The sequence below is a fragment of the Calonectris borealis genome, chromosome 27 (assembly GCF_964195595.1).
Source record: "Calonectris borealis chromosome 27, bCalBor7.hap1.2, whole genome shotgun sequence".
Taxonomy (NCBI): Eukaryota; Metazoa; Chordata; class Aves; order Procellariiformes; family Procellariidae; genus Calonectris; species Calonectris borealis.
In genome coordinates, this window is record NC_134338.1 from 6,464,686 (window position 1) to 6,492,542 (window position 27,857).

Below are 27,857 nucleotides of genomic sequence, written 5' to 3' on the forward strand. Positions count from 1 at the left end.
CTGAGAAGGGAAAGAAAAACAAGGGGGGGGAGGGAGGGATGGCACGAACCCTGCTCGTCCTGGAAATACCAAACGTTGGTGAATGCTCCCCAAAATGCACTCGGGCTGCGGGGAGAAGTCCTGTTACTGGGTTTACTGGGGAGAAATATAGCAAATTTATCTGGGATGGAAGGGGCAGCCACAAAAGGGGAGACTCAAGCTGGCTTCCCCCACCCCAAGGGGGACGCTGCCCACCTCTCCGGCCAAGAAGTCACCTTTGTTTCTCCGCCGCTGTCACCGGAGGAGCGTGGGGACCCGGATCCGGTGGGATCAGCACCCCCGGGGGGTGCTCGGGCAGCGGGTTCTGCGCAGGGATGAGCCCCCGGAGACGCGTCCGGCACCAGCCCGCGGAGCTCAGCTGGGGGCAAGAGGGGGGTCAGCGAGAGCAGGGGGGTGCACGGGGAGACCCCAAACCCCTCATCCCCACCCCGCCTCCATCGACCGAGCCTGGCAGCGAGCGGGAGACCCTTCCACCACCATAACCAGAGCTGTGGGGCAACGGGGTGACGCAGGGACCCGCGGAGGGGGGAGCTGCCGAGCCCCTCTCCCCTCCTCAGCAGGGAAATAGCACAAAAAGAGGGGGGGGTGTAGAAAAAAAACCCCAACCCAGCAACCAACGCGCCAAAAGCCCTTGGGAAAAGAATTTATTCTTCGTAATCGAGCTCCGGTGCCGCTACAATTGACTTTTCCCTCCCACACCCTCCTCCCCCCCCCCTGCAAGGAGATGTCAATCTGTACCCAAAAACTCCGCAGCGCAGCCTGCCCCCAAACGCTGAGATCTCGACACCCACCCACCCCCCCCCCCAAAAAAATCAGGCTGGGGCACCCAGCATTGCCCCCCCTGCCCCGGTGCTGGCAGAGGGGCTGCTTGGACGAGAGACCCCTCCTGCAAGGTATGGGGGGCTTTTAAATCACGTCTACCCCCTCCCTTTGTTATGGGGGGGATTTTTATTCCCCCCAAAAAAGAGAGGAGGGAGGAAAACAAAAAACAATTTGGTTTTAAAATGTTGCTGGGGGGCGGGCGGGGGGGGCGTAAAGAAAAGCGAGGTTGGAGAGAAGAAAACCCCAGCGAGGTTTGGGACCCACTGGGAAACCCCCCCCCACACCCCCAGCGGCCGAATTTACCAGGGGGTGCTCATGGTGTGGGGGAAAGGGGGGTCACCCCCCCCTTGTTTAGGGACCGGAGCGTCCCCTCGGTGCCCACCCTTGTCCCCAGGGAGTCACCTACCTCCGGGACCGGGCGTCGCGGGTGGGGGGACGGCGCTGGCAGCCCCCGGCGTGGGGTCGGGGTGGGGGGGGGACGTCCCCAAAGCGGGGCAGAAGAGACGCGGGGATGCTCGGGGGTCCTGGAAAAAAGACGACAGAAAGAGGCAGAAAGTCTTTTTTTGGAAGGTTTTGGTTACCCGGAGAGGGGCTGCTGGCAGAGGACCCCACCCCCCTGGGCCCTACATGTGCTATAGGGCTTTGGGGGGGTAACACCCCCCCCACACCCCATAGGGCCTTGGGGGATGGGGGGGGGGCACACAGACCCCACACACCCTATAGGTCCTGGGGGGGGGGTAACAGACCCCACACCCCCTATAGAGCATTGGGGGGGTAACACACCCCACACAGGCCCCCCACACCCTATAGGACCTGGGGGAGGGGGGAACGCACCCCACAGCCCCCATAGGGCCTTGGGGGGGGTAACACACCCCACACACCCTATAGGACCTGGGGGAGGGGGAACGCACCCCACAGCCCCCATAGGGCCCTGGGGGGGGCAGGTAGCAGGCCCCACACACCCTATAGAACCCGGGGCGGGGGGTGAGTAACAGACCCCATACCCCCCATAGGGCCTTGGGGGGGGGGGGCAGCACACCCCACACAGGCCCCACACACCCTATAGAACCTGGGGGGGGGGGTAACAGACCCCACACCCCCTATAGAGCCTTGGGGGGGTAACACACCCCACACAGGCCCCACACACCCTATAGAACCTGGGGGAGGGGGAACACACGCCGCAGCCCCTATAGGGCCCTGGGGGGGGCAGGTAGCAGGCCCCACACACCCTATAGGACCTGGGGGGGGCAGGTAGCAGGCCCCACACACCCTATAGGACCTGGGGGGGGCAGGTAGCAGGCCCCACACACCCTATAGAACGGGGGGGGGCAGCACACCCCACACAGGCCCCACCGCCCCTATAGAACCGGGGGGGGCAGCACACCCCACACCCCCACAGGCCTGGGGGTAACTCCCCCCCCGCCAGGCCCCGGCCCCCCGCTCTCACCCGCCGCAGGCCCGGCCGGTCCCTCCCGCTCCGCCCCCGGAGGAGCCCGGCCCTGAGGGGCGGCCCGGGCCGCGCCTGGCACCCCCGGGCCTGGGCACCCCCCCGGGCCTGGGCACCCCCTCCGGGCCTGGGCACCCCCCCCGGGCCGGGCCTGGCACCCCCGGGCCTGGGCACCTCCCCGGGCCTGGGCACCCCCCCCCCGGGCCGGGCCTGGCACCCCCGGGCCTGGGCGCCCCCCCCGGGCCTGGGCACCCCCCCCCGGGCCTCCAGCCCCTGCCCCCCCTCGTGGACCTTTGTCCCCCCTGAGGACGTGGCCTCCACCCCTGTCACCCCCTGGGTCCCCATCCCCGTCACCCCTGGGGACATCAACCCCAGCCCCATCCCAGGTCCCTGACGCCCTTGGGGACATCAGTCCCAACCCCATCACAGGGTCCCATCCCAGGTCCCCATCACTCTTGGGGACATCACTTCCATCCCCAACCCCATCACAGGGTCCCAGCCCCATCCCAGGTCCCCGTCACCCCCGTGGACATCAGCCCAGCCCCATCACAAGGTCCCAGCCCCATCACAAGGTCCCCATCACTCTTGGGGACATCACTTCCATCCCCAACCCCATCATGGGGTCCCATCCCCATCCCAGGTCCCCGTCACCCCCGTGGACATCAACCCAGCCCCATCCCACGTCCCCCCAGCCCCTTCCCAGGTCCCTGACGCCCTTGGGGACATCAGCCCCAGCCCCATCACAAGGTCCCAGCCCCATCCCAGGTCCCCCCAGCCCCTTCCCAGGTCCCCGACGCCCTTGGGGACATCAGTCCCAGCCCCATCATGGGTTCCCATCCCCATCCCAGGTCCCCATCACCCCTTGGGCACATCAGCCCCTTCCCAGGTCCCTGATGGCCTTGGGGACATCAGCCCCAGCCCCATCACAAGGTCCCAGCCCCATCACAAGGTCCCCATCACTCTTGGGGACATCACTTCCATCCCCAACCCCATCATGGGGTCCCATCCCCATCCCAGGTCCCTGTCACCCCCGTGGACATCAGCCCAGCCCCATCACAAGGTCCCAGCCCCATCCCAGGTCCCCCCAGCCCCTTCCCAGGTCCCTGACACCCTTGGGGACATCAGCCCCAGCCCATCACAAGGTCCCAGCCCCATCACAAGGTCCCAGCCCCATCACCTTTGGGGACATCAACCCCACGTCCCCACCAGCCCCCCCATCCTTGGTCCCCATCCCTGTCACCCCAGACCTCAAAAACCTCCAGGAAAGAGCAAGGAACCGGGGGAGCCCGAACGGGCTGAATCTGCCTGAAAACGCCCCAAAAAAGGCAACGTTTTTCACCTGCCTGATGCTGCAAATCTGCCTTTAAGTGCAGGTGGGAGCTGTTATCCCTTCATCATCCTCTGGCGGGGAAATAATGAGGGGGGAAAAAAAAAAGAAAAGACCAGAAAAAAGGAGAAGAAAAAAAAAAAAAAAGACCAGAAAAAAAAAAGACAAGAAAAAAGGAGAAAAAAAAGAGCAGAAAAAAGGAGGAAAAAAAGACCTGAAAAAAGGAGAAAAAAAAGACAAGAAAAAAGGAGAAAAAAAAGACCTGAAAAAAGGAGAAAAAAAAAGACAAGAAAAAAGGAGGAAAAAAAAGAGAAGAAAAAAGGAGAAAAAAAAAGACCAGAAAAAAGGAGAAAAAAAAGACCAGAAAAAAGGAGAAAAAAAAAGAGAAGAAAAAAGGAGAAAAAAAAAGAGAAGAAAAAAGGAGAAAAAAAAGACAAGAAAAAAGGAGAAAAAAAAAGAGAAGAAAAAAGGAGAAAAAAAAAGACCAGAAAAAAGGAGAAAAAAAAGACAAGAAAAAAGGAGAAAAAAAAGACCTGAAAAAAGGAGAAAAAAAAGACAAGAAAAAAGGAGAAAAAAAAGACCTGAAAAAAGGAGAAAAAAAAGACAAGAAAAAAGGAGAAAAAAAAAGAGAAGAAAAAAGGAGAAAAAAAAAGACCAGAAAAAAGGAGAAAAAAAAGACCAGAAAAAAGGAGAAAAAAAAAGAGAAGAAAAAAGGAGAAAAAAAAAGACCAGAAAAAAGGAGAAAAAAAAGACAAGAAAAAAGGAGAAAAAAAAAGAGAAGAAAAAAGGAGAAAAAAAAAGACCAGAAAAAAGGAGAAAAAAAAGACCAGAAAAAAGCAAAAACGTAAGAAAAAAAAAAATTATTTACTTGGAAGGGAAGAGGAGGAGGGAGAGCGGGGGGGGGGGGGCACTGCGATACCCGTGGGCTTGGGGGGCACTTTTTAGGGGGCCAGAAATAACGGGGGGGAGGCGTTTTAGCCGGATCCTGCCTGCCCTGAGCCCCTCTGCTCCGAAAATGGACCCGTTTGCGCTTTTTCTGCCTTTTTCTCACTTTTCCCCCCCCCTCCCCAGCTTTTTCTGTTTTTTTTTCTTGCTTTTCGGGGGACCCCGATAACAGCAAAGCGTCTTCACGCTGCGTCGCCCATCACGGATCACCGAAACGGGAACATTTCAGGCAACCCAACCTGGTTTTATTTTAAATTTTTAAATAATTTGAGCATAAATCGGCCGCCGTGGCTCCCCCCCCCCCCCGCCGCGGTGGCTATGGTTACCGTATCTTCCCTTCCCCGGCTTTTATTGCTCTGCCATTAAACCCAAATACAAATAAAAAGCTTTCGCAGCCGTTCCCAGCTCCTTATTTTTAAATATTTGAACGGGAATGCGCATTTTTTCCCCCCCCCGTGAAGAAATCATTTCCCCCTCCCCCCCGCCGGCTTCACGCCTGACCTTCCTCCGCCGGCGAAAGTGGCCAAATTTTGTCAAAACTCCCCAAAATAAAATCAAAGAGCGCGGGAGGGATCATCCCAAGCGCCGGCGCCGAGGGTTTTGGCACGTCTATCATATCCTTATGATATTTCATCATATAATTAACCGGCGTTAATTAAAAGCCCAGCCCTGGGGGTAAGCCCTGGAGCAGCCCCAGCAGAAGCAGGCTGAGCCCTGGCAAGAACTCGTTGCACCTCACGGCGTCATCCGAGCTCCCTGCAAGGGTTTCCCACACCAGTTTAAGGCAGCGCCTTCATACTGGGCCCAGTTTGGGTCCTCAACATCCCCCTCCCAGCTCAAAACCGGAGCAAGCGCCTGGGGGAGGACGTCAGCAATTAATATTTCTGCTTAATTAACCTCCCCCTCCCGCCGCTTCCCCAGCGCTAACGAGGGGATGTCAATTATTCTGGCGGCGATAACGCCGGGTCAGCGGCACGGCGGCTTCACCGCGAGGGTCAGCCGCTGCCCCGAGCGCCGCGGGAGGGGGAATAACCCTCCCCCCAACCCATTTTAACCCATTTTAACCCATTTTAACCCATTTTTCGGCAAAAAGCTCACCCTGCTTGAATTTCCAGGTTTTTTTTTGCAGCAAACCTGGTTCTGCTGAATATATGGGGGGGTGGGGGGGAAATTAAGGAATCACCATGGCAACCCGTGGGCTGTTGTGGGGGAATTAGTGGGGAGTGGAAGGGGGAGAAGGTCGGGGGGGCAGAGCCGGCAGCGCCGGGGGGCACGGGGTGGGCAGGGGGGTATCGGGTCCCGCTGGGGACAGGCTGGTCCCACGGGGCCATCCCCATCCCTACGGGACCACACAAATCCCCGTGGGACCATGGCCAGCCCCATAGAACCATATCCAGCCCCATGGGACCATGCTCTGACCTCCAGCCCCATGTCCAGCCCCATAGGGCCATGCCCAGCCCCACAGGACCATGCCCAGGCCCGCAAGACCATGACCAGCCCCATGAGACCAAGCTGAGACACCCAACCCCATGCCCAGCCCCATGGGACCATGCCCAGCCTCGCAAGACCATGCCCAGCCCCACAGGACCATGCTGAGACCCCCAGCCCCATGCCCAGCCCCACAAGACAATGCCCAGCCCCATAGGACCATGCTGAGACCCCCAGCCCCATGTCCAGCCCCATAGGACCATGCCCAGCCCCATAGGACCATGTCAAGCCCTACAAGACCATGCCCAGCCCCACAGGACCATGCTGAGACCCCCAGCCCCACGTCCAGCCCCACAGAACCATGCCCAGCCCCATAGGACCATGCCCAGCCCCACGGGACCATGCTGAGACCCCCAGCCCCACGTCCAGCCCCACAGAACCATGCCCAGTCCCACAAGACCATGCCCAGCCCCATGGGACCATGCTGAGACCCCCAGCCCCATGCCCAGCCCCATAGGACCATGCCCAGCCCCACAAGACCATGCCCAGCCCCACCGGACCATGCTCAGATCCCCATGGGACCATGCCCAGCCCCATAGGACCATGCTGAGACCCCCAGCCCCATGCCCAGCCCCATAGGACCACGTCAAGCCCCACAAGACCATGCCCAGCCCCACAGGACCATGCCCAGCCCCATAGGACCACGTCAAGCCCCACAAGACCATGCCCAGCCCCATAGGACCATGTCAAGCCCTACAAGACCATGCCCAGCCCCACAAGACCATGCCCAGCCCCATAGGACCATGTCAAGCCCTACAAGACCATGCCCAGCCCCACAAGACCATGCCCAGCCCCATAGGACCACGTCAAGCCCCACAAGACCATGCCCAGCCCCACAGGACCATGCTGAGACCCCCAGCCCCATGCCCAGCCCCACAGAACCCCCCATCCCAACCAGACCACACCCGGCCCCACATCTCCCCCGACGTAGGGTGCGAAGCGACCGGCGTGGACGCGGCCGTGGGGCAGAGGAGCTGCAGTGGGAGGCGGTGCCGGAGGTCGGGAGCGGGTCCAGCCGCCCCGGGGCCAGGCTGGCGGGGGTCCCAGCGGCTCGGCGTGCGCAGCCCCGCGGCCCCGGCCCCGTTCGCACGACCTCTCCCACCCCGAGCATCCTCCCAGCGCGCCGGGACGGGCCAACGGCCGCCGGCCGTGCCGGGCTCGCGGGGGAGGAGGGGAGCAGCCGGGCTGGGAAAGGGCTTCCCGAAAGTTCAACTGGTTTCGGGGTGGATGGAGGTGAAATCCTGTAGTGGGGCGGGGGGATGGGGCCGGCTGCGCCACTGCGGGGGTGAGGTGTCGCCGGTCATGTCCCCCGGCGATGGGGGACACTGGTGTGCGTGATGGTACCCCAGCGTGAGGTGTGATATACTGGTGTGGGTCAGCGGGCACTGGTGTGGGTCATTGTAAACTGGTGTGGGTCACTGTGAACTGGTGTGGGTCACTGTGCACTGGTGTGGGTCATTGTAAACTGGTGTGGGTCATTGTGCACTGGTGTGGGTCATTGTAAACTGGTGTGGGTCACCAGACACTGGTGTGGGTCACCGTATACTGGTGTGGGTCATTGTGCACTGGTGTGGGTCACCGTATACTGGTGTGGGTCATTGTGCACTGGTGTGGGTCACCGTATACTGGTGTGGGTCATTGTGCACTGATGTGGGTCATTGTAAACTGGTGTGGGTCACCAGACACTGGTGTGGGTCATTGTGCACTGGTGTGGGTCACTGTGCACTGGTGTGGGTCATTGTAAACTGGTGTGGGTCACTGTGCACTGGTGTGGGTCATTGTAAACTGGTGTGGGTCACCAGACACTGGTGTGGGTCATTGTGCACTGGTGTGGGTCACTGTGCACTGGTGTGGGTCATTGTGCACTGGTGTGGGTCACCGGGCACTGGTGTGGGTCATTGTGAACTGGTGTGGGTCACCATGCACTGGTGTGGGTCACCGTGCACTGGTGTGGGTCATTGTGCACTGGTGTGGGTCACCGTGCACTGGTGTGGGTCATTGTGAACTGGTGTGGGTCACCGTATACTGGTGTGGGTCATTGTAAACTGGTGTGGGTCACCGTATACTGGTGTGGGTCATTGTGCACTGGTGTGGGTCACCGTATACTGGTGTGGGTCATTGTAAACTGGTGTGGGTCACCGTATACTGGTGTGGGTCATTGTGCACTGGTGTGGGTCACCGTATACTGGTGTGGGTCATTGTAAACTGGTGTGGGTCACCGTATACTGGTGTGGGTCATTGTGCACTGGTGTGGGTCACCATATACTGGTGTGGGTCATTGTGCACTGGTGTGGGTCACCGTATACTGGTGTGGGTCACTGTGCACTGGTGTGGGTCACCGTATACTGGTGAGGGTCATCACGCACCATCATGAGTCACGAGGCACCAGTGTGGGTCGTGATGGACCGGTGTGGGTCACGATACCCCGGTGAGGGTCACCACACGCCGGTGTGGGCCACCGGGTGCCATCGTGACTCCTGGTCCCGCAGCCTGAGTCACGACACACCGGGGTGGGTCACAACACGCCGCCGTGCGTCACGACACACCAGCGGGCGTCGCAATACCCTGCTGCGGGTCGCGATACACCGCCACGAACCACGACACCGTGGTGTGGGTCACAACACCCCAACACAACCCACGAACCCCCCCCGGCAGCCCCCGACACGCGTCACCCTCTCCCCGGGTGGGCAGCACAACCCTATACGAGACCCCCCCGAATCCCCACCCCACCGCGTCCCCCGCCGCCGGGCTCTGTCCCCGTCCCCCCCCCCTCGGGTTGAACGTCCTCGGGGCCGGCAGCTGCCGAGATTTATTCTTTGGGGTTGTTTAGGGTTTGGGGTTTTTTTTTTTTTTAATTATTATTATTTATTCTTTCCCGGGCGCTGCCATAAATAACCGTGCCCCCCCCCCCCCCCCCGCCCCCCCCAGACATCGTGTTCCCGCTCCGCCGGCACACATTCCTCCCGGCCGCGCTGCCGGCCGTCACGGGCCACGGCTCTTGTCCCCAACTGTCCCCAGGGATGGGGGGGACGGACACCCCCCCCGGGATGGGGGGGACGGACACCCCCCGGGACCCCCCACGTCCCCCCCCTTGACAAAAAGTGACGTTTTTTCTTATTACAAAATATCTTTTATTGTTAAAAGGCCACGGTGCCGCCTTGGGGGGGGAGGGGGGGGTCTGCCGGGATGTCACCGGGCTTGGGGACAGGGGTTGTGGCCCCTGGGGCCCCCGGGGAAATCTGGCAGCGAGAGAAGGCAGCGGACGGGCAGGCGCCGGCAGCGGGGAGGGGGGAACCCATCATCACTTTGGGGGGCTTCAAAGCCCCCCCCCCCAAGCCCAAACGAGCGCAGCCAGGAGGAGGAGGAGGAGGAAGGGGGCGGCCAGAGCCCCTCACCAGGGCGTCGGGGCGCGGCAGCGGCAGAGGAGGCGTCGGAAAGCCTTGCGGAAGTCCTGGTTGAAGACGGTGTAGATGACGGGGTTGAGGGAGCTGTTGCAGTAACCGATCCAGAAGAAGAACTGGAAGACGCCGTTGGGGACCTTGCAGCGCCGGGGACAGAGCGCGCCCAGGCTGTAGAGGAAGAAGAAGGGGAACCAGCAGAGGACGAAGACGCCGATGACCACGGCCAAGACGAAGGTGAAACGTTTCTCCCGGTTGACCTGAGTCTTCCTCCTCCAAGGGTTCAACGCCGGCGCCCGATGGGCCAACACCACCCGTCCCGTCCCGGTGGCCAAGGTGTCCCTGGGGCGTCCCTCGGCTTGCGGGGACGTCCCTGCCCCGGCGTTGGGGGACGTTGGGGGCTCCTCGGGGCTCAGCAGCGAGGTCCTGTCCGCCGGCGGGCAGGTCCCGGGGGGGTCCGCACTGGCAGGGGGGGTGATGTTGGGTGGCACCGATCCCGGTGGTTTGGTGCCGGCGGGACGGGAGCGGTGGCGGCGTTTGGCGATCAGGTAGATGCGCAGGTAGACGAGGATCATGATGAGACACGGGGCGAAGAAGGAGCCGATGCTGGAGGAGAGGACGTACCAGGCCTCCTCGTTGAGCTTGCACTGCGGCCGCCCCCCCGCCGCCGCCTTCTTCTCCCCCTTGTAGACCAAGGGCGGGAGGGAGATGACGGCGGCGATGGTCCAGACGATGAAGATGCTGCACTTGATGCGTCGCGGCGTCCGCTTGGCGTTGTACTCGATGGCGCGGCTGACCGACCAGTACCGGTCCAGGCTGATGGCGCAGAGGTGGACGATGGACGAGGTGCAGAAGAGCACGTCCAAAGCCAGGTAGATCTCGCACCACGTCTTCTCGAAGTACCAGTAGCCCAGGAGCTCGTTGGCCAAGGAGAAGGGGATGATGAGGGTGGCCACCAAGATGTCGGCGGCCGCCAGGGACACCAAGAAGAGGTTTTGGGGTGCTCGCAGCGAGCGGCTGCTCAGCACGGCCATGATCACCAGCACGTTGCCCGTGATGGTGAAGAGCACCAGGAAGGTGATGGCGGCGGCGATGGCGGCGGTGGCTTGAACCGAGTAACCGCCCTCGGGGCCCTCCATGGCGGGGTCCGGCCGCCGGCGCTCAGCGGTGCCCCGGGGTGCGGGAGGACGAGGTCGCGGGGTGCGGGGTGCCCCTTGCCATGCTGCCCGCCGGGCTGCCTGCTGGTCCCCTGCCTGCTGCTGCCTGTACCTCTGCCTGCAACGCTGCCCTGTGCTGCCTGCCCTGCCCGCAGCCCCTCGCCCTGCCTGCACCCTTGCTCTGCCTGCACCTCTGCTTTTCCCTGCCCACACCTGGAGCCCTGCCTTCCCCTGCCTGCACCGCTGCCTTGCCTGCTCCCGACCGCCTGCCCCGCGCTGCCTGCAGTCCCTTATGCTGCCTGCACCCCGCGCTGCCTGCACCCTGCCCTGCCTGCACCCCCTTACGCTGCCTGCACCCCGCGCTGCATGCACCCTGCCCTGCCTGCACCCAGCCCTGCCTGCACCCCCTTATGCTGCCCGCACTCGGCGCTGCCTGCACCCCACGCTGCCTGCACCCCGCGCTGCCTGCAGTCCCTTATGCTGCCTGCACCCAGCCCTGCCCGCACCCCGCGCTGCCCGCACCCCGCGCTGCCCCCACCCAGCCCTGCCTGCACCCCGCGCTGCCCGCACCCCGCGCTGCCCGCACCCTACCTCCCGCTGCCGGTGCCGGTGCCGCCGCCGCCGGGCTCTGCGCTGCCGGGCGCCGCCTCCGCGGGGTTTTAAGGGGGCGCGGGGTGGGGGGGGGCGCTGAGCCGCCGCCCCTGGGGCGGAACCGGGCGGTAGCGGGGGGACACGCGGCCGCCGGCGGGGCCGGGCTCCGCTGCGGGCTCCGCTCCGTCCCCCGCGGCTCCCAGTCCCGCGGCACCCGCTGCCCGGCACCCGCGTCCCTTCCCCGGTACCCGCGTCCCGCCCTGGCACCCACGTCCCTCCCCCAGCACCCCCCCCCCCCCCCCCAGCACCCACATCTCCCCCTCGCTGGCACCCACATCCCTTCCCCGGCACCTCCATCTCTTCCCCAGCACCCACACCCCCCCCCAGCACCCACATCTCCCCCTCCCCGGGACCCACGCCCCTCCCTGGTACCTGCATCCCCCCCCCCCCCAGGTCCCTGCACCCCTCCCTGGCACCCATGTCCCCTCCCCAGCACCCACATCCCCCCCAGCACCCACACCCCCCCTGCTACCTGCACCCTTTCCCCAGCACCCACATCCCCCCCAGCACCCACATCCCCTCTCCTCCCTCCCTGGGGCCCCCCCTCCTTCGCTGATACCCACATCCCTTCCCTGGCACCTCTGTCCCCCCCCAGCACCCAACGTCCCTCCCCGGCACCCACATACCCCCCCAGCACCCCCCCCCCCAGTAACCGCGTCCCTCCCCGGCACCCACGTCCTCCCCAGGGAGCCGAGGCCACGCTCCCCATCCCCCCATCTCCCCGCTCCCCTCATCCCCCCCCAAAAAACCACCCCCAAGGTGCTTCCCACCCCCCCCCGAGCCCGGCTGCCCCCGTCCCACCCTTCTCCTCCCCCACCTCCGAACGATTGATGCAATAATTCAGGATTAGGAGAGAAAAAACCCAGCACCGGGCTCCTTTTTGCCCATTTATTGCAGTTTTTTGCCCATTCATTGGGTTTTTTTGCCCATTTATTGGGGGTTTTTTGCCCATTTATTGGGGTTTTTGCCCATTTATTGGGTTTTTTTTTGGCCAGGGGAAGCATTTTCCAGCCCCGCTGCCGCGAAGGCGGTCGCCTTTTCAGCGGGTAACGGCGACGCAGAGCTCTGTTACCCCACCAGCTCCTCGCTTCTCTTGTTCAAAACCACCTTTTATCTCCAGATCTGGGTTTTTTAAGCTTTTTTTTCCCCCCCCCTCTTTTGAGGTCTAAAGATGCTTTTGGAACATTTCTAAGCACCCGCTGAGGGCTCGTGTCAGGCGCGGAGCAGCCGTTACCGCTCCCAGCTTGGTCCCGTGCTTCGACCCGGGGACGGGGCCGTAATTTGGGTTTCGTAAAGGGGGAAACTGAGGCACGGAAGGCTGGGAAAGGAGGGAGCGTGTTGGGAAACCGCACCTCGGCCCCCGGGAACCAGCTTTTCCGCCGCTGAGCCCCGAATTGGGCTCCCCGGCGCCCGTCCCCGCTCTCCGCAGCGGCCTTCTGCCAGCAGAAACCCTCTCCTCCCACCCCAGGAGCGAACCCAAGTCCAAAAGTCTCCGTTACGCCAAGAAAAGCATTTTTTTGCCTTTTTTTATTGACTTATTTAGGCGCTGACACGCACAGTAACGCCCCGGGGGGGTGGGAATTCAAGGGAGCTCCCCAAATCTTGGGGGACCAGCTGCCCCCATTGCCCCAGCAACGGGGCCGAGCTCGCGCTCCTACCCCGCCGTCGCCGCGACACGAAGGTGCCGCAGCCCGGAGCCGGGGGGTCTTAAACCCTCCCGGGGGGCTCTTAAACCCTCCCGGGGGGCTGCCGGAGCCGTGACTTGATCCAGGAGCCCCGTCACCGTGCTCCAGCCCCGCCTGGAGCATCGCTGAACTTTCCTCTTAGGGGTAAAGACAGACGGGAGCACGGATTGCAGACAGACAGACGGACGGTCCCAGCCTGAGGTTGGCGGCTGATAAAATCTACCCCCTCTGCCACGTTTTTTCCTCCTTTGCTCCCGGAGATTTCTGCCTGGAGAAGGTCAAATCCCACCGCGCGATGCCGACGCCGCAGCCGGGTGGCTTGAGGGGCGAGAGGGGGAAGAACCGGGCCACCCTTTTTTGGGGATTTAGGGCAAAAATCCTCGACGGCGCCCCAGGCTCCCGACCGCCCTCAGCTCGGTCCCAGACCCTTCCCTCGCTGCGCTTCTCGGGGCAGCGGCCACCTCCCACGGCTCTGCGGCTACCACCTCCACCCGCACGGCCCTTCCCGAGCCCCCCAACCAGAGGGGCAGGCACCCTGCGAGCGCCGGGCCGCGAGCAGAGCTCCCCGCACCGCGTCCCCCTCCGTTTCAGATCAGTCGGGCTTCTCCTTCCAGCTCAACCCGCAGGTCGCAAAGGCCCGTGAAGGCGATCTCCTCGCCGGCCCGGCTGCCGCCGACGGGGGCGGAGGGAGGGGGCGGCTGTTGAAGGCCGTCTGGCGCGGGGCTTCGGTTCACGTAGGCCTCCAGGGATCTCAGGAGCCGCTTCGGTTTCTTTTTGGTGGACGACTCCAGCTCTGGAGGGGTCAGAGGGAAAAGCATGAGGACGGAGAGCGAGGTCTGGACGGCGGCGGGGACGCAACGCGGGGTAAGGTTTTGAGCCGTGTATTATTCCTGGCGTCCCGACGGATCCCCTCGGGAAAGGGCACGATGATGTTTTGCTTGGGATGAGAGAGCGCGAAAAGCTCCTCGCCAAAAGCCCCAGCCGAGCTCTCCCGAGACCCCCCCACCCGGGAGGGAAAAGCCCGGGGAGATGGGTGGGAGCGGAGCCAGATCGCGGCAGCCGGGCCCCGTTTTAAGAGGCAGCCATTAGCACGGCGCATCCGAGCGGCTCTGTTGACATTAGTCTCCTCCGGAGTAAATAATCCCGCTGGTTAATTTAGCGCTCGCTGCGTGACGCCAGCGAGCCTGGGGAGCGAGAAACGTCCCCTGTTGTCCCCCCACCTCAAGCCACCAGGACACGGCACCCCTCTGAACACGGCGGGCGCTTCCACGGGTGCTTTGAGATGCAAAATTGAGGGAGGGGGGAGAGGAAAAACCACCCCACAGGGCACTCGGATGTTGAAAATCTCGGCGTGAAGATTAAACGATGAACCGTCGGGGCTTTCTGGGCGTTACATCCCTCGGGGCTGGGCTCAGCAGGACGCGAGCGTCCTGAGAACACACCGGGTTTGTCCTCTGGGGCTCGGGTTATTTTCCTCGGCTGGGAAAAGAGGGGAAACGCACCCTTTAGGAGAAAGCCGGAGTCGGCGACGGTCTTGTGCTGCCATTTCCAGACGCGGTAGAGCTGCAGAAAAGCCGCCGCGTACAGGTCGTTCAGCACGGCGATGACTTGCTGCCTGCGGTTGCACTCCCTGAAACGGACGGAGGGGAAGGAGCCACCGATGCCTTTCGAGGTCCCCAAAACCACCCCCTCCCCGGCTCGGCTACGGAGCCGTCGGCCGCTCCGGATCTCACCTGGAGAGACGTTCCTCCCTCAGGGCCTGGATGACGATGCGGGTGATGTTCACCGACATGATGCAGAAGGGGAAATTCTGCAAGAGAAGGAGCGTTATCGCAGCTGGGCTGGAAAAAGCCGCCTCTCCTGCGGCAGGCGGAGGTGATCAGGCACCCCCAGCCCTTTTACGCCGCATCCGCGCGGCCCCAAACCCACGGGATGGCGGCTGCAGGCAGCAGATCCACGTAGCAGGATAATGATACGGCGGATACAGGCTTAGAAGGATGCTGGGGGTTGAGCCAAGCTTATATCCAGGCTTAAACTCAACCATATCCGAGACCAAAACGCCAAGTTTAAGGAGAGGGGCTCCGCTTGCTCCCATTTTCGCCCTTTTAACCTGCACAAGTTCAGCTCCAACCCAGAATCCCGGGAGCAAATCTCCAACCTCCACCAGGACGTTTAAAATCTCATTCCCAGACTAAAGCCAACACCTGGAGCTCGGCTCCAGCCTCCGATCGGAGCTCCTCAGCTCTTTGGGGATCACCTTCCTCCCCTGACCAGCGCGAGGGGGGTTCAGCAGCAAAAAAACCTTACTCTGAAGAGGTTTTTGCGCTTCCCTTTCCCCGCGCGTTAGAAACAACCGGGTAGATGCCACCGCAGGGAGCGAGCGAAGAAGGCGGAAGGACGTGCCTGGGTTTCGTGCTGGGAGAGCTGGAAAATCTCTTCAGCCAGAGGCAGCGTCTGAGAGTCCATGACGAAGTACAGGATCTGCATCAAGCCCAGCATCCCCGTCCCGCGCAGGTCGGTCCCGGGATCCGCACCTGGAAGGGCCGGGACAGGCTGGTGAAGCCGAGGGACAGCACGGAGTCGCTCTCTGGTCACCTCCCCGCTTCCACGGGCTGTTTCTACCCTGTCCCGGTGTTTCGAAAGCAGAGGAATCCCAGTGATTCCCTTCAGGAACCATATCCTGAGGGAAAGCTTTCGGGGGATTTCCCTAACCGGAGCCCAACGGGTGCCGTAGCCTCTTTCACGTGGGCTCTCCGACCCACGCACCCATTCCCGTATCTTCCCTAGCAATTAGCGGCTCCAAGCTCACCCCAGGGGCACATTTGTCTGGTAAATTAACGCTTAAAACCAGCTGTGTGCTCGACAGGACGGCGGAGCGGGAGCCCTTCCCCTCCTGTTGAAGGTTTTAGGCTTCATTAAAACCCGGCCTATTTAACTCGTGAGTCAACCAGCCCGAAATCTCCTGCGAGGCCGCGTGTGACAGCTTTAATCGCGCTGTTTTTCTTACACAGCCGAGGCTGAAAGCAACCTGCGACGCAACCTTAGTGACAGAGCCCTGATCTGCGCTTCGCTAATAAACCAGCCCTCCGGAGACGGCTCATTAGCCACAGAGATCGTTTGCTAATGAAGAGCATTAATGACCAACTGCTTCTTGTTATGCCCGGGCCAGCTGGACACGGGCAACTGTGGTTGGGTTTGATGATCGTGAGGGTCTTTTCTAACCTCAACGATTCTATGAAGCAGCAGCTGCGTGAAGGGAGAGGGAACGAGCAGCAAATCCTTCTGGATCCCACCTCCGGAGGAGGGAATGGGACCAGCGCAATCTCTCTCGGCACAGGTTTGCTCCAGAGGTTTCTCCTTCTGCCCTACCTTGAAAGCCGAGCTCTTCCCAGTGCGCCCCGTAGCGCGGGCAGCCCAACCTGGAGCGGGTCAGCTTCTTGTAGATGGTCTGCAGGATCCTCATGTGGACTCTCTCGTTGTCATCCAAACCACCTGGCGGAGAGAAAACACCCCTCGGCACCTAAAAAACGCCCTTCGGCACCTAAAAAACGCCCCTCGGCACCTAAAAAACGCCCCTCGGCACCCCTGCCCCGCTGCCCTCGAGCATCGGCAGGTGGGGAAAGAAACCACCGCCAGCTGCAGGGTAAAGCCAGAGTCCCGCTGGAAATGAAATCCCGCAGCCGAGAACGGCTTACGGCGAGAAGGAGAGCGTCCCGGCCGTGTTTATCCTGCTGGAGGGGTGAAGGGAAGGAGGAAAAAAAAAAAAGCCTTCGAGGTGCAGAAACACAAATAATACGACCGTGTGTGTGTGAGCGTGGGGGTGACGAATAATTCGGGCACCACGTGAAGTTCTGCTGGCTGAGGCAGCGCTGCCCGGGGAACACGACCGACCGCAAACCACAGGCGAGGAGTTTCCGCGTGCTCAGCACGCGCAATCCGCCACGGGACAGCCAGAAACGACACACGTCACGCCACGGTACCGGGAGGATTCACGTCTTGTTTGTTTTGGTCACGGAATGAGGAGCGGGAAGGGCTGTAGAGCCGTGGGGCGCCTGCCCGGTGCCACGTCAAGGTGTACACGTGGAACGGCTACGACAGAAGGGATCAAGAGATCCATCGTTCCCCCCCAAAAGTGAGTACGTCCGCAGCAGGGGGGCAAAAGAGACGGAGAACGCGTCCTTCGGGATAAGCAGCTGCCACGGGATAAGCAGGCAAAGACCCCACTGCACCCCCGAGCCCCCCTCAAATCAATTCCCACGACGCTCTCACGATAAAGGTGACGGCGGCCGGGCCAGCGGCTCGCGTTGGGGACACTCACACTGCGCCATGGCCAGGGCCAGCTCCCGCTCTCCCTGCAGCTGCGGCTGGAGCCGGGGAGGGCCGAAAAGGAAGCGAATCAGAGCAGCCAGGCCTCGCCTGCGCACCGTCGCCCGGACCTTCTTCTGCGGAGGAGAAAACACGCAAAGAAACGATCAGGGCCGGTCCCTCGGGGAATCGGGGCAGGAGAAAAAAAATAAAACCCGTGGGTGAGCCGGGAGGGATGGGATCACGCGAAGAGCCGAGCCGAGGGAAGGCGGAAGGGAAAGAGGGGAGCGCTGCGCTTCTCCCGCCGCACTCCCCTCTCCTACTTACTAAAACTACCCCCACGAGAGAGGGCGAGAGCGCGGGGCCCTGCCCGTACCCTGCACTCGGAGAGGTCGGCTGTCTGGAAGTACTGCAGCGCTTCGTTGAAGGAGATCGGGGGTGCGGCGCCGGCCGACGTCCCCCCCAGCCCTGCAGGGAGACAGAGAACGGCGTTAGCCCCCTCCCCAGCGTGAGCCCTGCCCTCCGCTCCAGCTTCCCGCTGCCGAAACGAGCTCCCGCCTCAGGCCAGAGCAGCCGTTCCGGCGTGGGGAGCTCGCTCCCAGCTTCCTGCACGGCGGGAGGGCGAAGATTTGGGGAGCTGGGGGGAAGCAGCGGGTCTCCCGCCCCCTCTAGTCCTTTCCCCAGCTCTCTTCCACCCCCCCAAAACTGCACACCCACCCGCTCCTGCCCTCAGGACTCAGGTCCCTTCCCCTGCCCAGACTTTTTCTGTCCAACTCTGTAACAATCCCCCTTATCCCCGGCGCTGCCGGCCTCAGCCGTACCCGACTGGATCTCTTCCACAGCCTCCCATTCCTCCTGGGCTCGCCGCAGCTCCTCGCTGATCTCTGCCGGAACAAAGGCACGCTGGAGGTTGGAGTCGGCTGGGAGACCCAGGGGGGTGTTTGCTCCCTTCCCCCAGCACTGCCCAGGACATCTCGGGGCAGGATTTCCCCTTCTCTGAGGGAAAAACCTCAGCGTCTCCCGAAACGCTGCGAGGTTTCTCCTCGGCAAATCGGGGACAAAGCGAGGCAAAGGCTTTGCCACGCCGGAGCCACTCAGGTTTGCCTGTGGGCCCAGCGCGGGGTTCTTCGGGCTCCCCAGGCGTTTCCCCCCCCCGGGAAACAATGAGATCAAGACAAAGGAAGCAGAGGAGAAGCTTACCAGCGCCCGCAGGCTGCCCCGCTCCCCGCACGAGAGCCTGCAGGAGACCATTTTGTCTCAGAGCCGAGATCTAAGCGGAGACAGAGAGAGACGCAGCCGTCACCCACCAGAAGAGACCCAGAAAACCAACCGCTCCCCAAAACCCTGAGCCCTTCCCTCAGGGAACCAACCCCGTCCTCTGCTCGCCGGCCGAGGACCGCGCCGGCCGCCTTTGGGCGCATTTTTGTGGCAGCTCAGGTAACAGAAAGGTCATTTTCGGTACCCCGAAAGATACGGACATAAACGGAGAAATAAAGGGATGAGGCGGGGGGGGCCTGTCTGACACCGCGGGGCAGGGCTCGGGCCTGACACGCACGGGGAGGGACTTGCCGGGCGGGGGGAACCGCTGACGCTCCTCGGGCCGCTCCGAGCCCCCGGCGTCTCCGCTCATGGCCTGCGGGGAAGAACGCGGCCTCCCCCCCCTCGGCGGGAGCCGCGGCGGAGCCTCAGGTGGCGGGACCGGGTGGCCCCGGGGGGTGACAGCCCCCCCTCAGGGCCTCCCCAGAGGCCTCAGGCCTCTCCTGCGGCCTGCCCCCCCCCGCAGGCCCCGGGGCGCCCCTTCCCGCGGCCCCCCCACCCCGCTCCCGGTCCCGGTCCCCGACCATCACCCCCGCCCCTCCGGGGCGCTCTGCCCTTTGACCCGCTGCCCTTTGACCCCGCGCCCACCGGAAGCGGCGTCCGGGCCTCCCAGTCCGCCCGCCGGCCCCGCTCCGCCGCCGCCGCCGCCGCGCAGTGCGCAGGCGCGGCCGCGCTGCATGCCGGGAGCTGTAGTCCGCCCCGCCGCGACCCCTGGAGGAGGGACGCGGGACTACAACGCCCGGCAGGCGCCGCGCGGGGAGGCCGACGGCGGCGCAGGAGGGTCAGAATACGGCGAACGCGGCCGCCCGTCGGGGCGGGACGAGGCTGGCGGGACCCGGCGTGCAGCGAGCAGTGCCACTTCCCAGCGCCCGGTCCCGGCTCCCGGTCCCGGTCTCCCTCCGGGCGCAGCGCCATGTGGGCGTACGTGCTGCTCTTCCTCGCCCTCCTCCTCCTCCTCCTCCTCGCCCGGTTCCTGCGGGGCGCGGGCAGCGGCCCCAGCCCCTTCGCCGCCGATGCCCGCCGCCCGCCCGCCCCGCTCGTCACCGACAAGGCTGCCCGCAGGACGGTGCTCAAGACAGGTACGGGGCTCCGCCCGCCGGCGGCTTCGGCCCCCACGCTGGGACCCCCCGTCCCTGCGCTTTGCCGGGAGGCATCGCCCGCCGGGGGGGCATCACCCACCGGGGGGGCATCACCCACCGGGGGGGCATCGCCCGCCGAGGGGGCATCACCCACCGGGGGGGCATCGCCCGCCGGGGTGGCATCGCCCGCCGGCGGGGCATCACCCACCGGGGGGGCATCACCCACCGGGGGGGCATCACCCGCCGGGGTGGCATCGCCCGCGGGGGGGGGGGTATCACCCCCCGGGGTGGCATTAACCCCTCAGAGTGGCATCTCTCCCCGGGGTGGCATCGCCCGGTGAGGTGGCATCACCCGCCGGGGTGGCATCACCCGCCAGGGGGGCATCACCCACCGGGGGGGCATCACCCGCCGGTGGGGGGCATCACCCCCCGGGGTGGCATTAACCCCCCAGGGTGGCATATGCCCCTGGGGTGGCATTGCCCGGTGAGGTGGCATCACCCCCCAGGGTGGCATCACCCCCCGGCACAGCATCACCCCTTGGGGTGACACCCCACCCCCAGCAAGCTTTCGGGGTCACCTTCCAGGTACCATGTGCCCGCTCGGGGGGGGTGCCACATCCCACACTGAGGATGCCACCCCCCCCCGCCAAGTTTTCTCGGCAGATAAAGTCCCCGAGAGGCTCGATGCCATCGTGGTGGGCAGCGGCATCGGGGGCCTGGCAGCTGCCGCGCTGCTGGCCAAGGCGGGCAAGCGGGTGCTGGTGCTGGAGCAGCACGGGAAGCTGGGGGGCTGCTGCCACACCTTCAGCGAGAAGGGCTTCGAGTTCGACACCGGTACGGCCCCCGGCGGCGTTCGGGGTCCCAAATTCACCCCTGGCTCATTGTGAGGTGGCGCGGGGAGGGGTGGGGGATGCCCGTGGTGGGAATCGCACCCAAAACACCCGTGGGGACCCAGCATGGGCGTCCCCAGCACCCGCCCCGAGTTATACAAGCGCTTTTTCTGCGTGAGCGACGTGATAGCACACGCCTTCCCTCGCCCCAAAATCCTCCCGCTGAAGGACGAGGTGCTGCCGGTGGCGCCCCGTCGCTGTAACATCAAAACCCTATAGAATTCCTCGTATCCGGCTCAGCCCCTATAGAATTCCCCGTCGGTGGAGGGGGGGGAGGGGGATGTCATCTCAGGGCACATCTCCCTTTGGCAAAGTCCTTCCAGCAAGACAAAGTCCCTCCCTCGAGCTCCACGGGATTAATTATTTACGGCGAGATAGAGAGTGGGGAAAAAAAAAAAAATCACGAAATTCCTAAAAGCTGCTTAAAACCGGGGCGGCGAGCGCTTGGTTTTCCCTTCAACCTAGAACGGGAGGCGGATATTTCCCGGCTTTTCCCTTTCCCCTCCGTAGGGAGCTGCTGGCGGGGGGGTGTGTGGAGAAATAAAAGGAGGGTCCTGTGCATCCCAGGGGTGTAAAAAAAAAATAAAAAAGAAAAAAAAAATAAAAAAGGAAAAAAAAAACCAAACCAAATAAAGCAAAAATACATCTTCCAGGTATCCACTACGTGGGGCAGATGCAGGAGGGCTCCGTCAGCCGCCTGCTGATGGACCAGCTGACGGAGGGGCAGCTGGAGTGGGCTCGGCTGCCGGCCGTCTACGACGCCGTGGTTTTGGGGGAGCCCGGTCGCGGCAGGACGTATCGCATCTATTCGGGAAAAGAGGAATATTTCCGAGGCTTGAAGGAGCAATTTCCCGGGGAGGGGGCAGCTATCGATGAGTTCGCCCGGCTGTTGAAGGTAGAAGGGGCTTCGCCGCGTGGGGGGGGGTGGATTTTTTTGGCTCTCTGTGGGCTCACGTGGGGAGGGGAAATTCCCCCACGCCCGACGCCGATGCTCAGATATTGGGCAACTGCAGAGAATAATGGCGTTACACAACCCGACCCCAAAAGCGTTGGGAAACACGTCCAAAAAAATCTCCTTTTTCTGCCTCAAAAACCCACAGTTTTAACCCCGCTCCCCGCGGTCCCACGGGATGTGGGACCCGACGCCCCCCTGAGCCCCGTGGGATGATGCTCCGGCTCCTCCCGGCTGATGGAGTGATCACAATCGTTATCAATCAGTGCTAAATCAGCATTAATTAATTTATGCTTTGAAACCACTGCCAAGGTTGGGAACCTCTGCCCCAGGGGAGGTTTTTTTTTGGGGGGGGGGGGGGGGCGGGGCAGATGCTCCCCTTGCCCGCAGCTCCCCGGGCAGAAATGCGATAAATTTAAGGGGAAAAAAAAACAAAAAAAACCCCAAAAAACCCGCTTTTGAGCATCTTTCGAGCCTACCCCGGGGTTGTCCGCAGAGCGTCGGCAGAGGCCCCGTCCTGTTGGGCGTCTTGAAAATGATCCCCCGGGCGCTGGCCGCGCTGCTCTGCCGCTCGGGGCTGCTGCCGCGGCTCAGCCCCTTCTGCCGGTTGGCGTCGCGCAGCCTGAAGGAGGTGGTGGACGGTCTCACCGCCAACCGCGAGCTCCGGGCCGTCTTCAGCTACATTTTCCCCACTTACGGTAGGTAGCCGGCAGGTTGCGGGGTGCCGCGGAGGTGAAGTTAAACCCTTTAAAAACAAAAAAAAACCCCAAGAATATCCTTTTTTTTTTTTTTCTCTTCGCTTTAACGAGGGTGATGGTTGTGCGGGGGGGAGGGATGCTCCGCCAGCGTCTTTGTCCCCAAGCCGGCGGCTGGTTGTCCCCGCGTCCTCGTTGCTCGCCTTCATCTCTTTCCCTCCGCATCCTCGCGGCGCGGCAGCGTCGCTCCTCTTAGGGAACGTCTCCCCGTCCTTAACCTCGCGCTGGCACCCGTCGCTCCGGCCTCGCCGTAACCTTTTCGCCCTGAGCCTTTCCCCTTCCCTTCCTCCCGCCCGCCCCGGGGGTTTGCTCGCGGCCCCCCCGGCCGGTTCAGCGGGTGCAGCCCGAGTTGCGAAAAGAGCCGCGGGGCCACCCACGCCTGACGCCCTCCCTGCTCCTCCGGGTACCGACGACCCATTGTTTCTCACCCGCACCCGTCCTTCCTCACAGCACCGCGTCCAGCCGAGGACAGGGCATTCCTCACCCTAAAAACTTTAGGATAAGCCACAAAGCCACCATTCGGCACAAACTCACCTGACGCTGCCCCTTTCTCCAGGCGTGGTCCCCTCCAAGGCCAGCTTCTCCATGCACAGCATCCTGGTGAACCACTTCCTCCGTGGCGCGTGGTACCCCAAAGGAGGGGCCGGAGAAATTGTCTTCCACACCGTTCCCGTTATCCGGAAAGCCAGAGGCAACGTTTTGGGAAAGGCGCCGGTGCAGAGGATCTTGCTGGACTCCCAGGGCAAAGCCTGCGGTGAGCGTCGGCACGGGATGGGGCACACGTGGCTTCTCCCCGCCGCGGCGTTGCTTTTAACCGGACCCGTTCCTCCCCCTCTCGCCTTTTCCTTCCAGGCGTCAGCGTCAAGAAAGGTCAAGATTTGGTGAACATCTTCGCTCCCGTTATCATTTCGGATGCCGGGATCTTCAACACCTACGAACGGCTCCTGCCGGCGGAGGCGCGGGCGTTGCCTGGTAAAACACGGCAGCGTTGGGTTTCGTTGGGGTTACGGCGTTGATCCCCCTCTGAGCCGCATCAAAAAACAGCTTCTTTATAATTAATTCTTAGACATCAGCGAAACCCTGTCGTTCGTGTTGCGGCATTCAAAACGTTCATTTTTTGGCCATACGTTTCTTTTTGATCAAGCCTAAATTAATTTGCCAAAACTGGCCGTGCAGTTGGCAAAGCCCTGGCTTGCTGCTCGCTTTCCCTAAAAACCACAGCGTGGTGCCCCCAAACCTGTGAAAGGTGGGGGAACGGCCGCCTGAAGTTGGGTTCAGTGCCGCCGCAAAATCTTCTTGCTGCTTTGGAAGGGGCACGGTTGGGTGGGAGGGGAGCACGGTTGGGTGGGAGGGGGCACGGTTGGGTGGGAAGGGGCATGATGGGGTTTGAGGGGGCATGATTGGGTGGGAAGGGGCACGGATGGGTGGAAGGGAGCACGGTTGGGTGGGAGGAGGCACGGTTGGGTGGGAGGGGAGCACGGTTGGGTGGGAAGGGGCATGATGGGGTTTGAGGGGGCATGATTGGGTGGGAAGGGGCACGGATGGGTGGAAGGGGGCACGATTGGGTGGGAAGGGGCACGGTTGGGTGGAAGGGGGCATGGTTGGGTGGAAGGGGGCACGGTTGGGTGGGAAGGGGCATGATGGGGTTTGAGGGGGCATGATTGGGTGGGAAGGGGCACGGATGGGTGGAAGGGGGCACGGTTGGGTGGGAAGGGGCATGATGGGGTTTGAGGGGGCATGATTGGGTGGGAAGGGGCACGGTTGGGTGGGAGGGGAGCATGGTTGGGTGGGAGGGGGCACGGTTGGGTGGGAGGGGAGCACGGTTGGGTGGAAGGGGGCACGGTTGGGTGGGAAGGGGCACGGTTGGGTGGAAGGGGCACGGTTGGGTGGAAGGGGGCACGGTTGGGTGGGAAGGGGCACGGTTGGGTGGAAGGGGGCACGGTTGGGTGGGAAGGGGCACGGTTGGGTGGGAGCTTTCTGGGCAACAATATGGTCCTGGTCTACAACCATTCAACGCTGGCAGATCAGGGGCACATTTGAATCCAGTGATTTAACGACCATTAAAACCAGCAAAAGCTCAAGCCAAGGGTACCCTAAAGCATCCCCTATAGGAAATGGCAGCGCTGCTGCCTTCCTTACAGTTTGCAGGAGTTGCCATCCCAGCCCTTGTGCACACACGGGATGTTTCAAGAAAAATCACTTTTACAAGCCAACGTGGGAGCCACGTAGATACGAGTGGGGCTGCTTCTCGGGAGAAACCGCTTCTCCGTAGCTGAGGGTCCCAGGAAATATTAATTTTCCCCTTCTTCCCTCCATATCGCAGAGATCCAGTCTCAGCTTCGCATGGTGACACACGGCGAAGGGGGTTTCACCGTCTTTGTAGGTCTTAACGGCTCAAGGGAAGAGCTGGGGCTGGAGCCCACCAATTACTTCATGTACCTAGGAAATGACCTGGATGAAATGTAGGTTTGGCTTCCCCTTAGACGTGCTTCGTTAAGCGTAAGGAGATGAATTCCTGGGCGGTGACTCAAAACGCTCTCGGCAGGTTCTCGCTGCGTGGAGATTCGGACGTAGCAAGTATTCACGGAAAGGTTTGCATCAAAACCCACCTCAAACCCTCGTATCTCTCTGCAGAATGAATCGCTACCTGGCTTCTTCCCGAGAAGAAGCTGCTAAGAACATCCCTTTTCTGTTTGTCACCTGCCCGTCAGCCAAGGACCCCACCTGGGAAACGAGGCACCCAGGTAAAGGCTGAAACCCAACCCCACACGCTTGGGAGTGGCTTGAAAACTCTTGTTGGGATTTGGTTGGTTTGATGACTGCGAACGAGGAGGTTCTCCTAAAATAGCCACGGTCAAAGCTGCTGAGCGGGTTGCTCATGGAAAGCGGTCTTCAAGATAACTGGACCAGGATATGGGACCATAAAGACCTGGGGACATCCCAGGTGTTCGCGTGGGGAAGGGTTGGGTTTGTGGTCCCAACCTTGTCCTGCTGCAGGTAAATCCACGCTGTCCGTCGTGACCTTCGCCAAATACGAGTGGTTTGAGGAGTGGAAGGACAAGCAGGTCAATAAGCGGGGAGACGATTACGAGGAGTTGAAGATGACCTTTGTGGACAGCGTCATGCAGGCTGTCTTCAAGCTCTACCCTCGCATCAAGGACAGGGTGAGGAAACCCGGGGTTCGTGGGTCCTCCAGCTCCTCTCCTGGGTCCTGTCCACCCAGCCCCATCCTGCACACGTCGGAGCAGGGTCTGGGTCTGCTGGATGTGAGGTCCAGCACCAACCCATCGCTGCTGCCTCCTGACCACGCGTGGTGCAAGTGGGGGGTATGATGGGCTTCCAGGACCGTGCTGGGACCAAACTTGGCCAGAACCACCACCCAAAGGTCTGCGAGGAAACCTGTCCCAGCCCCTACCCCATGAAAACAGCTTTCTAGAGCATGAGACACCCCGCACCATCACACCTACCCCATGCAGACCACATTGTCCCCTTGTCCCCCCCCCCAGATCGAGTACACGTCCGGAGGGACGCCCCTCACCAACCAGCACTACATCGCCAGCCCCAGGGGGGAGATCTACGGCATCGACCACAGCATCGCCCGCCTGCAAGCCGAAGCCATTGCCGCCGTGAGGGCTCAGACGGCCGTCCCCAACCTCTACCTGACAGGTACCACGGCCACCACGTTCTCAGATGAGGACATCTCTGGGGAAGCAGGATATGGGGGGAGAAAAACCTTCAATCCTTCAATGAAATAAGGGGCCAAGCCGCTGGAGCAGGTCCAAGTGGAGCTGCATGGTCCCAACGGGAGGAGGAAAGGGCTGTGCCTCCTCCAGCTCCTGCACCTCGTCTCCCTGCTGATTTATTTTGGCTGGGCAGGATGAGGCCCTTTCCCTGCTGGGGAGAAGGGAGGGGTTTTGCGGGTTCAAACCCAAGGGTTGGCGTGGGGGCAGCTGGAAGGTGGGGAGGGCAGAGGATGGGTGGGGGTGGTGACGTCCAGCAGCATTGAGGGTCAGTTGGGGACAGAGAGCGCCACGGGTCCCCACCACGGCCGCGGCCATCGGCACCTCCCGCTCTCTTCCAGGGCAGGATTTGTGCCTGGGCGGCTTCGTGGGAGCCCTGCAAGGAGCCCTCATCTGCACCAGCGCCGTCCTCAAGCGTAACCTCTACGTCGACATGCTGTGGCTGAAAAAGCGCATGCGGGCCACCAACTCTAAGAAGAGGGACTGACGCCTGCCGTCCCACCGGCCAGGACCTCCCTTTCCCCCCAGCACCTTATTTTCAGCTGTAAATCACCCGTAGCACATCCTTCTCTCAAGCAAAGTCAAAGGGTTACAGCCCGGGAAGACGGCGCGTACCCATTTCCAGCCAGCTTGCCTTGGACCTCACCCACCTAGAGCTCACCTCCTTCCACCACAACGTCCGCCGCTAGCGAGTAAAAGCCAGCGCTGATCCCTGGCCACCTTTTTGAGGGCAAACCCCTTCTCCCGGCGTAGGGAAGAGGAGCTCCAAGAGCTGCCGTGTGCAGGAGTGGCCAGGAGAGAAGTCAAGGCAACCCCAAAAACCAGGCTGCACCAGAAGACAAAACCCAACAGCTTCTACCAGCAACACCCACGGTCGCTTGATCCCCCACCGGTGTCCGACAGCCGCCTGGACCATCGGAAGAGCATCAACCTTCATCTTCATCCCCCAGACCCGCTGGGTCAAGGGGAGCGAACCCCCCCCCACTTTCAGACGACAGCTTTGGCGCCGAGTTGGGCTCCTAAAGCTTCACGAGGCTCCGAAAGCTCCACGTGGGACTCGACAGCCCCGGGGGTTGCGGAAGCAGCACCTCCCCGAGCCGGGGCCGTGCACGGGCTCGTCCAGGCAGCGTCAGGCAGGTTTGGTAAAACCCCCGCCAGCCGCTGGACGGGCACCGGCTGCATTTAAGCAAAGGGGAAATCAGACCAACCTCAGCCCCGTGTTTTAACGAGGACACCGGGGGAGAGGCTCACGGACGCGGTCCTTTCGGCAGGAGCCGGTTCCTGACTCAACGGGGCGGTGGAGTAAGTGGGTCCTTCTGGCGTGCCAAGACCAGGCGTGAAGCCTGGAGTGATTTTAAGCCAAGTTTAAAGCTATTTAAGAGCAACGGTGCTGTACGGTGCTTTCAAAGTCGCGCCCTGCTGCAGTAGAGTAGCAGGACCAGCGCGTTGCGCAGCGATGCAGCCCCTCGGCCCTGCGATGCTGCGATATTTCGGTGCTGCTCTACCCTCCGTCGCCCGGAGACGCGCGATGGTGCAAACGCCCGCTCCTTTAGCAATTTAAAAAAAAAAAACCAAAAGTCTAGACTTTCTGTCTGCTGGGAAAAGCTTGGGAACGCGATCAAAGTCCTCTCTGAAGGGGAAGGGAAGCGCGTGAGACCAGAAATAAATAAAATCTTCATCATCATCATCATCGTCGTCGTCTTGTGATTTGCGCCTTGTGATGTGGGATCAGCAGGGCTGGGGTTAGGGTGGTGCGAGAGGGCTGATTTCCGACGCTCCAGGTGGGCAAATTTTGGGAAGGGAAGGAGAGAGGGGATGCGGTTGAGACCCGTCCTTGTGAGCGTGGGGCTGGGGGCTCGT

The 27,857-nt window shown here is 62.1% G+C and overlaps 3 protein-coding genes and 1 long non-coding RNA gene across 13 annotated transcripts; 1 reads left to right on the top strand and 3 right to left on the bottom strand.

Annotated features, from left to right (window-relative positions):
- Positions 1 to 8,559: 8,559 nt before the first annotated feature.
- ADRA2B (adrenoceptor alpha 2B) lies at positions 8,560 to 10,847 on the bottom strand. Its single transcript, XM_075174551.1, has one exon. It carries the CDS (start codon positions 10,603 to 10,605, stop codon positions 9,460 to 9,462), a length of 1,146 nt encoding a protein of 381 aa, XP_075030652.1. The 5' UTR covers positions 10,606 to 10,847; the 3' UTR covers positions 8,560 to 9,459.
- Positions 10,848 to 12,423: 1,576 nt separating this feature from the next.
- On the bottom strand, positions 12,424 to 19,241 carry ELMOD3 (ELMO domain containing 3). Of its 10 annotated transcripts, none has more exons than XM_075175005.1 (11): positions 19,170 to 19,241; positions 18,820 to 18,897; positions 18,465 to 18,534; positions 18,086 to 18,148; positions 17,592 to 17,732; positions 17,278 to 17,401; positions 16,329 to 16,451; positions 15,363 to 15,493; positions 14,693 to 14,769; positions 14,462 to 14,589; positions 12,424 to 13,752 (listed from the first exon to the last, which is right to left on the bottom strand). In XM_075175005.1, the coding sequence occupies exons 3-11, from the start codon at positions 18,513 to 18,515 to the stop codon at positions 13,547 to 13,549; spliced, it is 1,044 nt and encodes a 347-aa protein (XP_075031106.1). In that variant the 5' UTR covers positions 18,516 to 18,534; positions 18,820 to 18,897; positions 19,170 to 19,241; the 3' UTR covers positions 12,424 to 13,546. The 10 variants fall into 10 exon arrangements, with proteins under 10 accessions (XP_075031106.1, XP_075031100.1, XP_075031102.1 ...); XM_075174999.1 differs by having other exon boundaries at positions 17,641 to 17,732; positions 19,170 to 19,233; XM_075175001.1 differs by having other exon boundaries at positions 17,641 to 17,732; positions 18,025 to 18,148; positions 19,170 to 19,232.
- A 98-nt stretch (positions 19,242 to 19,339) lies between these two features.
- Positions 19,340 to 27,574, top strand: RETSAT (retinol saturase). Its single transcript, XM_075174787.1, has 11 exons — positions 19,340 to 19,660; positions 20,312 to 20,494; positions 21,204 to 21,445; positions 21,999 to 22,200; positions 22,814 to 23,011; positions 23,110 to 23,229; positions 24,581 to 24,719; positions 24,892 to 25,001; positions 25,255 to 25,421; positions 25,764 to 25,923; positions 26,339 to 27,574. The coding sequence occupies exons 1-11, from the start codon at positions 19,495 to 19,497 to the stop codon at positions 26,482 to 26,484; spliced, it is 1,833 nt and encodes a 610-aa protein (XP_075030888.1). The 5' UTR covers positions 19,340 to 19,494; the 3' UTR covers positions 26,485 to 27,574.
- LOC142093541 (uncharacterized) lies at positions 22,122 to 24,582 on the bottom strand. The gene is made up of 3 exons (XR_012677455.1): positions 24,491 to 24,582; positions 22,792 to 23,226; positions 22,122 to 22,247 (listed from the first exon to the last, which is right to left on the bottom strand). It is a non-coding gene; the product is annotated as an uncharacterized LOC142093541 (long non-coding RNA).
- Positions 27,575 to 27,857: the final 283 nt, after the last annotated feature.